The 14,536-nt window shown below is 36.2% G+C and overlaps 1 protein-coding gene across 1 annotated transcript in view; it reads right to left on the bottom strand.

The window, feature by feature from the left end:
- Window positions 1-14,536, bottom strand: part of IL1RAPL2 (interleukin 1 receptor accessory protein like 2) — a 637,686-nt gene that overhangs the window by 14,565 nt on the left and 608,585 nt on the right. Inside the window, exons 9-10 of the mRNA XM_039256555.1 lie at window positions 6,838-6,981; window positions 255-425 (exon numbers count right to left, since the gene is read on the bottom strand). Coding sequence (XP_039112486.1) covers window positions 255-425; window positions 6,838-6,981 — 315 coding nt within the window. The remainder of the gene's footprint in view (window positions 1-254; window positions 426-6,837; window positions 6,982-14,536) is intronic.

Here is a 14,536-nt window from a genome sequence, read left to right as displayed (position 1 = left end):
AAGGATCATCATTTTCTCAGAACACTAAGGCAATATAATAAAAAAATACCATTAAGGCACAATTTAAAAACCATACCTAAAATGTAAGTGAGAGTGCCTTTTAAAAAATTTGGGTGGTAGAAAGTCAGAACACTTTGAATTTAATAAAATCTGTGAGAACAACTATCTAAATATTTGGCTCTGACATTTGAAGTTTCCACATAACTTCATAAAAAACACAAAACTTCTTAAATACAAAACTTGAAAATACTTACTTCCACTTGGAATCAGGTCCCTTTCTGGTATGAAGAGTTTATATCCGTAGTGTTTTTCCAGGACATCTGGCAGTATTTCAAGAGCAAACTGCTCTTCTTCAGGATTTTCACAGTCTAAAGTATCTTGGTCCACTTTTGTGTAAGACAGATAGGCATCATATTCCTTGTTATCTTAAATATAAAGAACAACAAGTGGGTTTTATGTATTATCAGGTTCTCTATAAATGTCTATAATCACTAACAAGCTAGAATAGTCCCTATAATTAGTGACCTTCATTAATAATTAGAAAAAATATGCCACATGCCATATTATAAGAAATCTAGAACATTTCAACATAACCTATTCATATGATATGAACTGAAACTGTTATGTAATGGGAAACCTATAGTCAAGACAGAATAAGGGAGAATTATTATTTGTGACTTTTGGTGACTATACATATTTGTGATGTTCAGTGATGTGTGAGTGATTAGCTCAGTGTGTCTGAATGCAGGACTAAATAGACCAAAGTCATGGATTTGAACTTTTTCTATGCCAGCTGGCTTGGCTCTGTTACTTGGTCACAGATTATACCTCGTTTGCACAAATATGTGCAAGAGATCTAAGAGGGGCTGGGCCCTAGAGTGTGGAAGATTAAAATAATCCAGCCTCACTCCTGGAGATCACAACACATGCCATATTTCCAGTTGGTTAGTATCGTCATCTTCATATACAAAAAGCAGTTCATTACCAAATATTAGAGACAGCAGCTGGGTTTTATTGTCTGTTATTCTTGTTCAATCCATGGCCAACTAATTTGACACAAGCTTCCAAAAGAAGCCTTTGTTTCGAAATATACATCCTTCCACTACTGCCAAATTAGGTTTTCCCTTCACACATTTAGTCAGGGAGTTAACTGTGCTTTGAGAAAGTATTTTTTCTTTGCTGTATTGGCTCAGAGCTAGCCTCTCCAAAGAGAATATGTAAAATGTTTATATATTTTTTCCTTAAAATTATTAATGAATATAGCTACTCAAGCTATTAGTCCCAGTGATTTTAGAAAGGCCACATTGAAAAATTTACACTGGGTTTCAAAATTCCCTTATTTATAGAAAAATTATTTTTAAAAGTTAAGTAGTGAGGAAAGACTTAAATGAAACTATTAGTATTTATTAATTCTTGCAAATAACAATTTTATTTATTTATTATTTATTTATTATTCTTGCAAATAACAAATTTAAAAGATGGGAAAATATTTTAGGATTTGTTTCTAAACACATCGATATTTTCTATTAAAGCAGACCTAATTAGAATATAGCTAAAACTGACCAAAAGGCAATTTACAGAATGAAGCAGCCACTCATCAATACCCTTAATGATTTAGTTCTATCTACTAAATGGTAGGCATATAAAGAGACATAAATACCTTACGGTAGAAGTAGGTGGAACCCCCTGACTATCTAGAGATATTTGAGGCAGGATTATATTGTTCTAATTCTAGTAAGATTCCAGTCTTCACCACCCCCACATGAAAGGAACTCTGGTTATTTATGTTATGATGGTGCCTGAAGCCAAAAGCTTTTCTTTAGCATGTCCTCTGGCTGGAAAAGACTTCCATAAACCTTGGTTGGGTTACTTGATTGCCGAGAAGCAGATGCACATGAAGGACTGCCCTGGATGGTTGAGATCATTTGGCTTACAAATGGGGCACATTCCACTCTTATGCATAAAACACCTCTTGGAAGTGAGAATGTTCATAAACAATGCTAATGTAAGAACCTCCTGGTAATCTCAGCACCTCTGCCCCTGTTCCAATCAAGCTCAGGATGCACCTGCAAGCCCTTGACTTTCTCCAGCTATAATTACTCACCTGGGACTTAGAGCTGCCGATGATACACAGCTGGAAGAATAAAATAGGCCAAAGGACAAACAGATCCATTCCTATGAACAGAAGGTATTTCATTGCTCTTAATGGATGGTGCTGCTTCCTCAAACTCCATGATGTCAGACTAGATCCTTGTTCCCTCTGACTTCGATAACTTTTATATTTCACAAACCTCCCTAAATTCAACTACTTATTAATTCATTCAACAATGATTTGTTGAGCATCTACTCTGAGCTAGACATCTGCAATGACTACCTGGCTCTTTGACCCATCTTACCAGGCCATTAGATTCATGCCTTCATTGCTTATCCTGATTAAGACTATTTGCCCTCCAGCCATGCCTAAACTCACATATTTCTCATTCTTACTAGATTCACCTATATCCTAATATTTCTTCTAGAAAAATATTACTATATTTGCATATCCCAAATCAAGTATGACAAAGAACATAGATGTTTTTCTTGTGTGTTAACACCTAATATATCTGGATAATAAGTTTTACCTAACATTCTAGAAGCATATCATTCTTTGGAAAATTATTGCTTCTGCTTCTAGTCATGCCCCTTTAAGATGAGCTAAAGATAAAGAGCTTATAGTGGCTGGACAGAACAGGAAGAGTGCTCACAAAGCCACCATGTCAGATGTCCCAGAAGCTCTAGGATGGCAGCTAGTGAGCAAGCAGTGATGCAAATGCCACAGTCTAAAAAATGCACTTCACCCTTATGTAGACAGCCAAGAAAAAGCTCATGAATAGCCACAGCTGTTGCTCACAGAGATGAGCAAGATGGAAGAGCAAAATCAAAAATATGATGCAAATAAGGTTAAGAGCAAGGCCTGAAAATTGTTTTAAAACTGAATGTCAATTCCGCAACACCACTCTGCTAGGCAAGGCTACTGAGACTTCCTCTGTGTTAAATCATGCTGACTAAGCTTATCTAAGGAACCAGAAAATACAGAACGCAGATGGCAGAGCATTATAAGAAAGAGGGTTTGCACAGTGATCACCATAAGTATGTTGTTCCTTATGAAGAGAGAAGTTATGAGGAAGGGAACCAAACCTTCTGTGGAAGAATTTTCCTGTTGTCACACCTGTCCTTCCCTGTTTTTAAAGCTCACTTTAATCCTGTTCACCACCAGGAAGCCATACCTGTTTAGAATCCAGTTCTTCTGGGGCTATGCTAAACACAGTGCTAAATCGTGAGCTTCTAAAGTGCAAAGACTGTGTAACTTTGTTGATTATTATATCCCTAGTACCTCCTATACTATGCGTGTTGATCCAGATGAAGAATATAAGTACATCATAAATAATGCCTCTCACATAGTAGACACTTAATAAATATTTAATGGCTGAACATCTCAAAGGTCAAATAAATGAAGTAGTCATTATTTGGTGGATTAAAATGAAATGAATATAAAAATGGCTAAGAAGTCAAAGTTTGTTGGATTGCTTTTATTTTATAAAAATAAGGCAGTTTTAAAGAGCTTTCAGAAAATGCTACTATAGATATAAATCAAAAAGAAAACATGAACAAAAAGTGTATGGGTAAAACTAAGTTGTGTCCATAAGGTGTCAAAATACTTCAATAAAGAAATTAGAAATTCAGAGGTTATCTAGCTGATATTTGGCATCATGAAACTGAGTATTTCTAAAAGAGCTTTAATATTCATTTATTAATCCTCACCACATACCTGTTGACATTTTATTATTCCATTCAGCTAGTACAGGTTGTGTATTTCAGGTTTAAGTTTCCATACAGGAATATAAAATATTTGAATTCCCTTTCCTAATGAAAACTCTTTTTTTTTAATGTTTTTTTTTTATTTATTTCTAGGAGAGAGAAAGAGACAGTATGAGCAGGGGAGGGTCAGAGAGAGAGAGAGAGTCACAGACTCTGAAACAGGCTCCAGGCTCTGAGCTGGCAGTCAGCACAGAGCCCGACGCGGGGCTCGAACCCACGAACCACGAGATCATGACCTAAGCGAAAGTAGGACGCCTTAACCGACTAAGCCACCCAGGCACCCCATCCTAATGAAAACTCTTGAAAACCCTTCCCCCAAATTACATTTTTTCCCCTAAAACAATTGGTTTGGAATCAATATACAATTCTCTAATAGAAATCCTCTAGATTATTTGGCATCTTTGACCACATGGGACACATTGGAAATATAGACACAAAATGGACTATTTTATCCCTGAAATGTCCTATGATGCTAGCATGAATTTAATCATATCAGTATGTACTATAGCTGACCAGTTAGTCTGGATTATTGGGTATGGATGATGAAAATAATTAATTATTGCAGATTACCTTAATAAATTATATCATCACTTACAAAGAGTATTGGCAAATTGCTTATGCATCTTTTACATTCCCGATTGGATACTTTAGCCAATTGTTGGCACAGTGACTTTTTCCTCAATAGCACAATTCATCTAGTTATTTTATGCATGCATGTAAGAAGTCAGATTTTTCTACATTAATTGTTGTATAAAGAAACTGAGCACAACTGACCACATTTTCATATATATATTGTTGGAGCATATAATTATGGTCAAAACAGGCCCTAATCTCTCACTTTGAAAGTATGTCTGAATAAGGGTCTGTAATACTTCTAAATGGGCTGCTATATGGTTAAATAAGTACACTGCTTTGATAAAGAGCATGCATATGTACTCATCAAACAGAATTTTTCTAATTTACTATGTAAATATAGTGAATTAAAACCCACTCATATTATTTACACAATAGAAACCATAGGGCCAAAATCAAAGATTCCTCAAAAAATAACTTTTTTACAGTTACCACTCTGCCCTTCTTTTATCACTATAAAAATAAACAAAATTATGAGCCCTTCTCCTTTGAGGAAAGACCATGATCTTAGCAAAACAAACAAAACCTCAAACTTCCATTATTTCAACATAATGAAAACTAAAATTTAACCTGTCTTTTTAATGACTTACAAATGGACTTCTTTTTAATCTTGGCTTACCTAAGGCATTCCACACACATATTTCCAAGACTTACAGTAGTTCGTGGGTGAGGGCTTTATGCACAAGGAGTGACATGTCATGATTTCTTATTGGTATTGATTTGAAATATGGTAATTTATTCTCTTGAAAAATCAAGTCATTTGAATGTTCAAAGAAACAAAGCCCAATAAAATGCCTTATTGTTATTTATTCATATGATTTCCAAGGACCATAGATGGCAAACATAAAATTATAAGCTACATTTGGAATTTCTTTTTTTCTTTTTAATTTTTTAACTTTTTATTGATTTGAGAGGGAGAGAGAGAGCATGAACAGGGGAGGGTCAGAAAGAGAGGGAGACCCAGAATCTCAAACAGGCTCCAGGCTCTGAGCTAGCTGTCAGCACAGAGCTCGACTCGGGGCTCGAACCCATGAACCATGAGATCATGACCTGAACCGAAGTCGGACGCTTAACCGACTGAGCCACCCAGGCGCCCCTACATTTGGAATTTCTATCCTTTGATGTCCTTTTTCTTTTCCTTATAGTTTATTGTCAAGTTGGTTTCCATATAACACCCTGTGCTCATCCAAACAAGTGCCCTCCTCCATGCCCATTACCCCCCTTTCCCTCTCCCCTTCCACCAACAGCCCTTAGTTTGTTCTCAGTATTCAAAAGTCTCTCATGGTTTGCCTCCTTCACTTTCACCAACTATTTTTCTGCTTCCCCTCCCCCATGGTCCTCTTAAGTTTCTCCTGTTCCACTTATGAGTGAAAACGTATGGTATCTGTCTTTCTCTGACTGACTTATTTCACTTAGCATAACACCCTCGAGTTCCATCCACGTTACTACAAATTGCCAGATTTCATTCTTTATCATTGCCATGTAGTATTCCATTGTATAGATTAACCACATCTTTTTGATCCATTCATCTGTTGATGGACATTTAGGCTCTGTCCATCTTTTGGTTATTGTTGAGAGTGCTGCTATGAACATTGGGGTACATGTGCCCCTATGCATCAGCATCCCTGTATGCCTTGGGTAAATTCCTAGCAGTGCTATTGCTGGGTCATAGGGGAGTTCTATTGTTAATTTTCTGAGGAACTTCCACGCTGTTTTCCAGTGGAGTTGCACCAGTTTACATTCCCATCAATAGTGTAGGAGGGTGCCCATTTCTACACATCCTCACCAGCATTTGATGTTCTTTTTGATTGTGGTTCTATAATCACCCAAAATATGTGGGTCCAGATGCACTGTGAGCCTTAAAAAGAGAATCTCAATAGCTTTTAATCTGTTTCCTAAATGATTTTTTTTCAATGCCAGGAGTGGCTAAAAATTGTCTGTACCTGCATTTGAATTTTATGGAGGAAAATAATGTAGTTTATTCTTATTTATTTCGTAGTAAGGGAAAGGGTTTTGAGAGCAATTGTTTTAGCTCATGATCAACTAATGTCTCTTTGTTAAGCTGTATATGTCAAACATATAGAAAAATCATAAAAATAAAATCATTTCAAAGAACATCTATATATCCTTTATCCAGATTCACCATTTTTTAATGTTTTCTCCCCTTTGCTCTCTTTCTTCATAAATGCATAAAGCTTTTCTAAACTACTTGAGGGGTGACATGCCTTTGTCATAGCCCTGTAACTCTAAATATTTCATCATGTATCTCCTAAGAATAGGGACATTTTCTTACATAATCACAATTCATGCCCTTTAATTGAGTTTGAACAACAGGAGAGAGCTTACCATTGGTAGTTTCATCACCCCCAAAATGCTGTCGGTAGAAGAGCATTAGTTCAATATCGTAGCATTTGTAGATGACCACAAGCAGTATGAAGAGGAGGAAGACTGCTCCCAGGCCTCCTGCAAGTTCAATTTTGTAGATTAAATCTGGAATCAACAGAATAAACAGGAAAAGGTAATTAAATCAGCAACATTTGGGATCTAGTCCGTAAGATGTACAACCCATTATTTTTTTCTTTCCAAAAGATTCTTGCTTAATACAGTATGTAGCTCTGTTCTCAACAAATTTCAGTAAATCAAATTTTCATAAAATTAACTATTTGGATTTGAGTAATTTTAGTGTTGAAAGTGATGTCTAGCTGAAAAGGAATAGGCACTCAATTTGTTTTGATCACATCTAGATCTCACATATATATTTGTTTTAAGTGTATTTCAGGGAAGTGTTAGGACTGCTTTTTTCCAGGTCTAGGGCCAATATTTTGTTGTTTCTGTTATCTTATTGACTTAGCAAGATTACCATCTAGTACTCCTCAGGCCACTGGCCCTATTCTTTTACATGAGAATAGCATCATAAAATTATTATCAAAATAAAATAAAATTCAATGAGCTTACAAGACTTAACTGTTTCATTTAACCCTAAGAACATAATCTAATAGAACATAACCTCGGAAAATTAGCTTATCTATTTCCCCTACTTATTTCAATAAATGACTATCATATGTATATGATATAATATGCCCAGTGGGGCTAAAAGAGAATGATGTTAATAAGGAGTATTATGAGGGGAACCATAAAGAGTAGGGATAAGAAATTAGAATCTATCTGTACTGCCTGCTGTAAGAGGTAGTCATTTTGAAATTTTTTAAATGTTTTCATTTATTTCTGAAAGAGAGAGAGAGAGAGAGAGAGAGAGAGACAGCGTGAACAGGGGAGGGTCAGAGAGAGAGGGAAACACAGAATCCTAAACAGGCTCCAGGCTCTGAGCTAGCTGTCAGCACAGAGCCCCATGCAGGGCTCGAACCCACAAACCATGAGATCATGACCTGAGCTGAAGTCGGACGCACAACCGACTGAGCCACCCAGGTGCCCCAGTCATTTTGAAAATTAATCCCCAAAATTTCAGGTAAAAAAAATCCTACCACACATTTGCTATGTCTCCTGCCCTCTACATAGAAAGTAGTTCCCCATGAGCCATTGCCTGCCTCTATATGGGTGGTAACGCAAGCTTGCTTATGAGACCTGTGTGGGGCTACAATATCAAAATCTTTGCTGATTTTCCCACCATCTTACATCAATGCATTCTTAACAGTCAGTGTGAAATGGACAGAGCAATATGATTTTTTTGTTTCTCTGGAAATTGACTTTTCTTTGATCTTAGGACATTGACTTGATTCAACATTTTTTTTCCTGCTGTAAAATGTTAATTTTATGTTGTAAATATTTTGGATTATTTCTCTTTCCATATCTCTGTCTCTTTGGTCAGAATAGATTTCAATGGTTTTAAAAGTCACCAAATGGGAATTTTTTAGCAATTTCTATGTCATTTACAGAGTACAGTTGTTATTAGATAGATGGAAACTTCAGCAATAGGAACAATTTGTGCTACCAAGTAACAGACACCTTTTTCAGCAGTAAATTTATGGAAGAAAACCATGGTGTGAAAAGTATATTTGTGGTTTTGGGGGTCCATTTTATAAAAATGTCTTTGAAATATATTATCTAATGATGGTTGTTTATGTTGAAAACTGCGCACCTAGTCACTGAGACTCAACCAGTATTCTTTAATTCAACCTAGGCAGAGCCATTAAAAAGGAAACATGCATCTTATAACCAGAGGGCAGAATTGCCATCACCAAGATGACACTTGACCTTTTGTCGTCTTCTGTTTTCAACTGCCATTTTCCATCTCAGCAAGATCTATACTTCTAGAGACATTTCCTGAGAAGGTGAAAATCGTTTTATTTGGACTGTGTGTTGTATACACATCACAAAGATAGAGACAGCCAGAACAGTAAATATTTTTGGGGTTGTAACTTTTTGTAGGCACCCAAAGTACAAGTGTAGTTCTTTTTAATCTTCTTAGTTTGAACCCAACTTTTTCTTCACTTTGCACATTAAGATCAACATCATAGAATGAGACAAATAGCAGCTGAAGCCAAGGGACTAGAGAGAGGGAATACTGGAAATGTTTTGAGCTAGCTCAAAAGTTGGGAAGCGGGGCGCCTGGGTGGCTTAGTCGGTTGAGCGTCCGACTTTCGCTTAGGTCATGATCTCGCGGTTCGTGGGTTCGAGCCCCGCGTCGGGCTCTGTGCTGACTGCCAGCTCAGAGCCTGGAGCTTGTTTCAGTCTGTGACTCCCTCTCTCTCTGACCCTCCCCTGCTCACGCTCTCTCTCTCTCTGTCTCTTTCCTAGAAATAAATAAAACATTAAAAAAAAATTAAAAAAAAAAAGTTGGGAAGCAGGTTAGGAGATCTCACCTGAGGGTTTCCTATACAGATTGGGGGTTCAGGGTGGGGCAGTAACACTGGGAGTGAAAAGAGAGGAATTCAGTGCTATGCTCCTATTTGTAGGAAAGGCAGTATGTGCAGAGAAGAAATAATTACCAGAAATTCCTTAGCATAAATTCAGTCACAGTACACACACACACACACACACACACTAAACTTACTGAAATTTAAGTTATAATTGTTGATAGTAGTTCATCAGAGAGTGAGCAAGTGGTAGGTGCACGTAAAAGATGCATAAATAAGGATGTCTTGCTCTGAGAAAGCCTGACTCTGTTAATTGTATATATTACACACGAGTTTTCATTTTACGAAAGGCATTTTCACAATAAGGATTCATCAAATGTTTATTCATTATTATCACTTAAGACCTTTACAATATTTGACTTATAGCTCATCAGGAAGTTGTTGTTCCATTAACAAATGTCATATTCATATTCTGGGTGAAAATCATGCAGCCACTGCGGCCAGACTCTGCTGTGATAAAATCCGAAAGGTTCAACTCCAAAGGAAACATCTGAAGTTTTGCAAGACGAGCCAGAGCTCAGTCTGATTAAAAATGTTGGAGCAGGGCCATAGGGCTGCTCGCTCTTTTCTGGAGCTCTACCATATTGTTGAGAGCTCCCAAGGAAAATAGAATAAGGGAAGATGAACTGCATCCTTTTGTAAAGCACAGTGAAAAAATTTAACTGTTACCTGATATAGGGAGTGCACACTGGTATAATTTGACTCACCAAAAGGTTTTTTTGTTCTGTATAATGTTTTCAAAAAAATAGATACTAATATTTAAAACTCAAAAGAGTTTTGAGTTATTACCTAGTCAAACATCATTTGAAAACTCAAATTCTCTTTTCTTTGAGTTTACATTTCAGCAAGCATGGCAATAATCTACTAGAAAAGAGTAGTGACTGCCCCTTTAAAGTGAACCATGTTTTCTCTAGCTTGTGTGTTTTTTTCCTAAGATCCAGCCTCTTAAAGTAAAGTTTTACTATCTGCCTGGACCCTGCGGTCTTAAATTTTTTAACCTCCAATCTGGAAAGTGAATGTCTTTTAAAAGAAAAATGCATTTAGATAGCCCAGGGCAGATACTAGTCAAGAGAAAATCACGGATAAATCCTCTCTTTACCAATCTCTGTTATCTATTTCCACCCTATTGCTCTGGCCGTCTAGGAGGAGTATTTTCACTCAACAAATATTTTTGAGCACTTACTATGTTCTATTCAGTAGGGATACAACAGTAAATAAGGCAGAAAAAGTCCCTGTTCTCATGGAGTTTACATTTTGGGGGGGGGGGGAGATAAGAAGAAAACAAATATGTAATAAGATATCAAATAGTAATAAGTACAATAAACAGATATAGAGCCAAGTAAGAGGGAAAAAAAAGTGATGGGTAGCTAATGATTAGATCAATAAAATATGGCATACATATATATGATGGAATATTATTTCACCTTTAAAAAAGAGGGGAATTCTATCATTTACTACAACATAGATGAACCTGGAGGGTATTATGCTAAGTGAAGTAAGCCAGACAGAGAAAGGTAAATACTAGACTGCATTGTGCCACTCATATATTGAATCTAAAACAAAACAAAACAAAACAAAACCTGAAGTCATGGAAGAAGGCAGTAAAAAAAAATGGTTGTCGGGTGCTGGGGCTAGAGGAGAAAATAGGGAGAAGTTGGTAAAAGGGTACAAACTTCCAGTTGTAAAATGAAGAAAGTCTAAGGATCTAATGTAGTTGATAACATTGTATTGCACAATTGAAATTTGCTAGGACAGAACTCACATGTTCTCACAAGAAAAAATAAAAGAAGGTAAATATGTAAGGTGATTGGTATGTTTATTAATTAACTCAACAGGGGGAATCTTTTCACAATGTATATGTATATCAAATCATCCTGTTGCATAATTTTAATTTGTCAATTTTATTTGTCAATTTTACCTCAAGAAAGCTTAAAATGCTTAAACAAAGAAAGTGCAGATACCTTTATACTTTGGCAATCACACACAAAGGGAAGACAGAGAAACTGAAACAGTCCATGCCCTCAGATTTGGGAAGTGCCCTCAGATTTGGCAGTGAAGGAGATGGAATGCACCTGGCACAATGATTTGAACTGTATTAAAATTTTTAATATTCTAAAAAAAAAACCCAAAAGCAAAAAGCAAAAACAAAGGTAATACTCTTTTATAGAGTGTGGGCAGGAGAGGCTATTGAGCAGGTAATATTTAAGCACAGACCTGTATGAAAAAAGTGAGTGAATCCTAGGAACAGCTGGGGAAAGAATGTTCCAGACCCAGGAATTAGTAAGTGCAAAGATCATCAGCTAGGACTATGCTTGGTGGGCACAAGAAATAGAAAAGAAGTTAGTGTGTGTGATGTTTGAGGCAAAAAGAGATTGTGGTAGAAAAGTAGATCAGAATTCACAGTAGATTATGTCATGCATTGTAGGCCATGGTGTAGATTTGTGATTTCATTCTAAGTGTAATGGAGAGGGTTTTATAATCGGAGGGTTCTGATTAGAGGAATAATACGATCTAAGTTACATATGAAAAGGATTATTCTGGCTGCTGTGATGAGCATAGACTGCAAGATGACATGGAAGAAGCAGGGAGGCAAGTTAGGAGTCCATTGAGTGAGCCAGGCAATTGATGCTGGTGCTTCAGACCAGGGTCATTAACAGTGAGTGTAGGGAAAGTCATTAGAGTCTGGACTATTTTGAAAGTAGAGCCATGGGATTTGCTGATTGACTAGATATAGCCTGTAAGTAGAGAAAAGAAAAAGTCAAGGATGACTCCCAGGATTTTGACCTGAACAACTGGAAGGATGGTGATGGAGATGGAGCAGGCAACTGGAGGATCAGGTTTATATGAAGGAGAAAAAAAATTCTTGTTTGGGACAAATGAAGCTTGATATGCCTACCAGATATGTCTACTAGTGGAGTTTTTGAGTAGTGGTTGAATAGGCAGTTAAGTATACAACTCTGGAAGTTAGGAAAGATGGCCAGACTAGACATATAAATTTGGAAATTGTCAGCATATATATGCAGTAAGCAAAACCATGAGATGGAGATGGAATGAAATTATCTAAGAAGTGATTGAGAAGAGATGACCTGAACTCTGGGGAACTCGAATATATGGAGATGAGAAGGATTAGAATTAATATTCTCATTTATTCATGCTTTAGACACGTTTCCTCACAGAAGCCATGAGAAATTGCAATTTTACAGTGTACCTTGGTTTCGAGACAGTTTATTAGAAATTTTAAGGGGTGCTAGTGGTTGCTTTACTTATTAAAGAGAAATGGATTTATTTTTAAACTCAGATACGGCTATTTTTATTGCTGCCAACTGAATGATAGGAGCCCTGCTACCACCATTATTTTTCCTCATAGCAGTAACACTTGTGCAATTTTTTGTTTAAGTATTTTTTATTTTTAAAAATGTTTATTCATTTTTTAGAGAGAGACACAAAGTGTGAGTGGGGGAGAAGCATAGAGAGAGACACAGAACTCGAAGCAGGTTCATGGCTCCAAGCTGTCACAGAGCTCGATGCGGGGCTCAAACTCACAAACTGTGAGATCATGACCTGCGCTGAAGTCCAATGCTCAATTGACTGAGCCACCCAGGTGCCCCCAAATTTTTGTTTAATGTTTATCTTTCTTTGTACACTCACAGGCTTGGGGATGTCTATTTTATTCATCACTTTATTTCCTAGTACTTAGCACAATACTTGCTATACATGATCTTCAATAATAAAAGATAATTCCATTCATTAACCAGATGGGTTCTAAGTACCTATAGTGGCCAGACATTGCCCAAGTTGCTAAGGATACAGAAGTGCTGCAACCCCTGGGTTGATGATCTCTGAGCCTAAAATAAGACTGGAATGAGTAGGAACAAAGTGATCTTTGCTATAAAGTATATGGACATGATCAATGTCTGTCCTTTATGTAGGTGGACTATATGGTTGCCTAGTGCACAGGAGAAGTTATCCAAGTTCTGTATAATAATAAACACTGAGTGTGGTATATTTTACACTACATCATTATCATTTGAGCCTCAAAATGCCTCTACAAGGTAGATATTATTATCCTTGTTTTACACGTGAGAAAACTGAGGTTCAGTTTGCTTAATCAGACAAATTAGTCCTACAAAATCAAGGAGTTGAATCGGTGGCTAAACCAGGATCTCCTCAACCAGGGTCTCCTGATTTTACTTTGTATATTAGACTCCTTTATACTTAAAAACTCCATTATTTTAAGATGGAATGAAGTCCAATTGAATAAGAAATGATACTAGAGAGATAAAAGCATTATTCTCAGAATAATGACATTTTCTTGCTTCTCCTAGAACTGCTGGTCAAGGTCAAGTATTAGGGTTGGCTGGAAAATAGAAATTCCATCTTGGTTAAGAGGTACAACTAGTGACCTTATTGATTGAATGTGTTCTATTGCTCTATAGCCTAGACAACAAGAACAGTGATTGAGAACATTTGTTCTGTAACATTTACAAAAACGTTTGCCAGATGCTCACATACAGAAATATTTAGCCTTTTGCGGTAATCAAGGGTTGAGACAGGGTAAGAGCCAATCTCAGAAGCTTCTCCAGCTTCTGGGATTGTTGTTTCTATATTTGCTTTTATATTCTTTATTTATAAATTTACTTTCTTTTCTTTACCCATTATATAATTTCCATCCCATCTGAAACCAAAGTTAGAGAGGGATTTCCATTAATGCCAAATTATTTTTAAAATATATGCATCTATCAAAGGCCTCTTAATACCAAGTCATATCATGAGATATTATTTATAATCTTTATTATGACAATTACAAGAATATTATGATATTTTAAATTTAAAATATGACTCTATTTTAGTCAGGGAATAAAAAAAGTGGCTTTGTTTCTCATTCAATCATAGAATCCCTAGTTCTTCATTTAAACAATATAAGATGGTGAAATATAGAGAAAAATTTGTATGTCAATACCTTTCAAATTTTATGTAATACTTATAACCAAGGTACATTTTATCTTACTGATTTAACACATAACAATATTTCATTTTATTTATCTACTTCCTAATGGTATACAAGATTGTAGGCATTTCATGCTAATATCCATAGCAATAGAGATATTTTTCCTTAAAAAGACAAAACGTTTAATAGCAATTTGTGCTAAATGATAAAATAAGGCCAGGAA

Source organism: Hyaena hyaena, unplaced genomic scaffold (assembly GCF_003009895.1).
Source record: "Hyaena hyaena isolate Hyena2069 unplaced genomic scaffold, ASM300989v1 scaffold_576, whole genome shotgun sequence".
Taxonomy (NCBI): domain Eukaryota; kingdom Metazoa; phylum Chordata; class Mammalia; order Carnivora; family Hyaenidae; genus Hyaena; species Hyaena hyaena.
The sequence above is the reverse complement of the archived record's forward strand: the minus strand, read 5'-3'. Positions and strand labels throughout refer to the sequence as shown.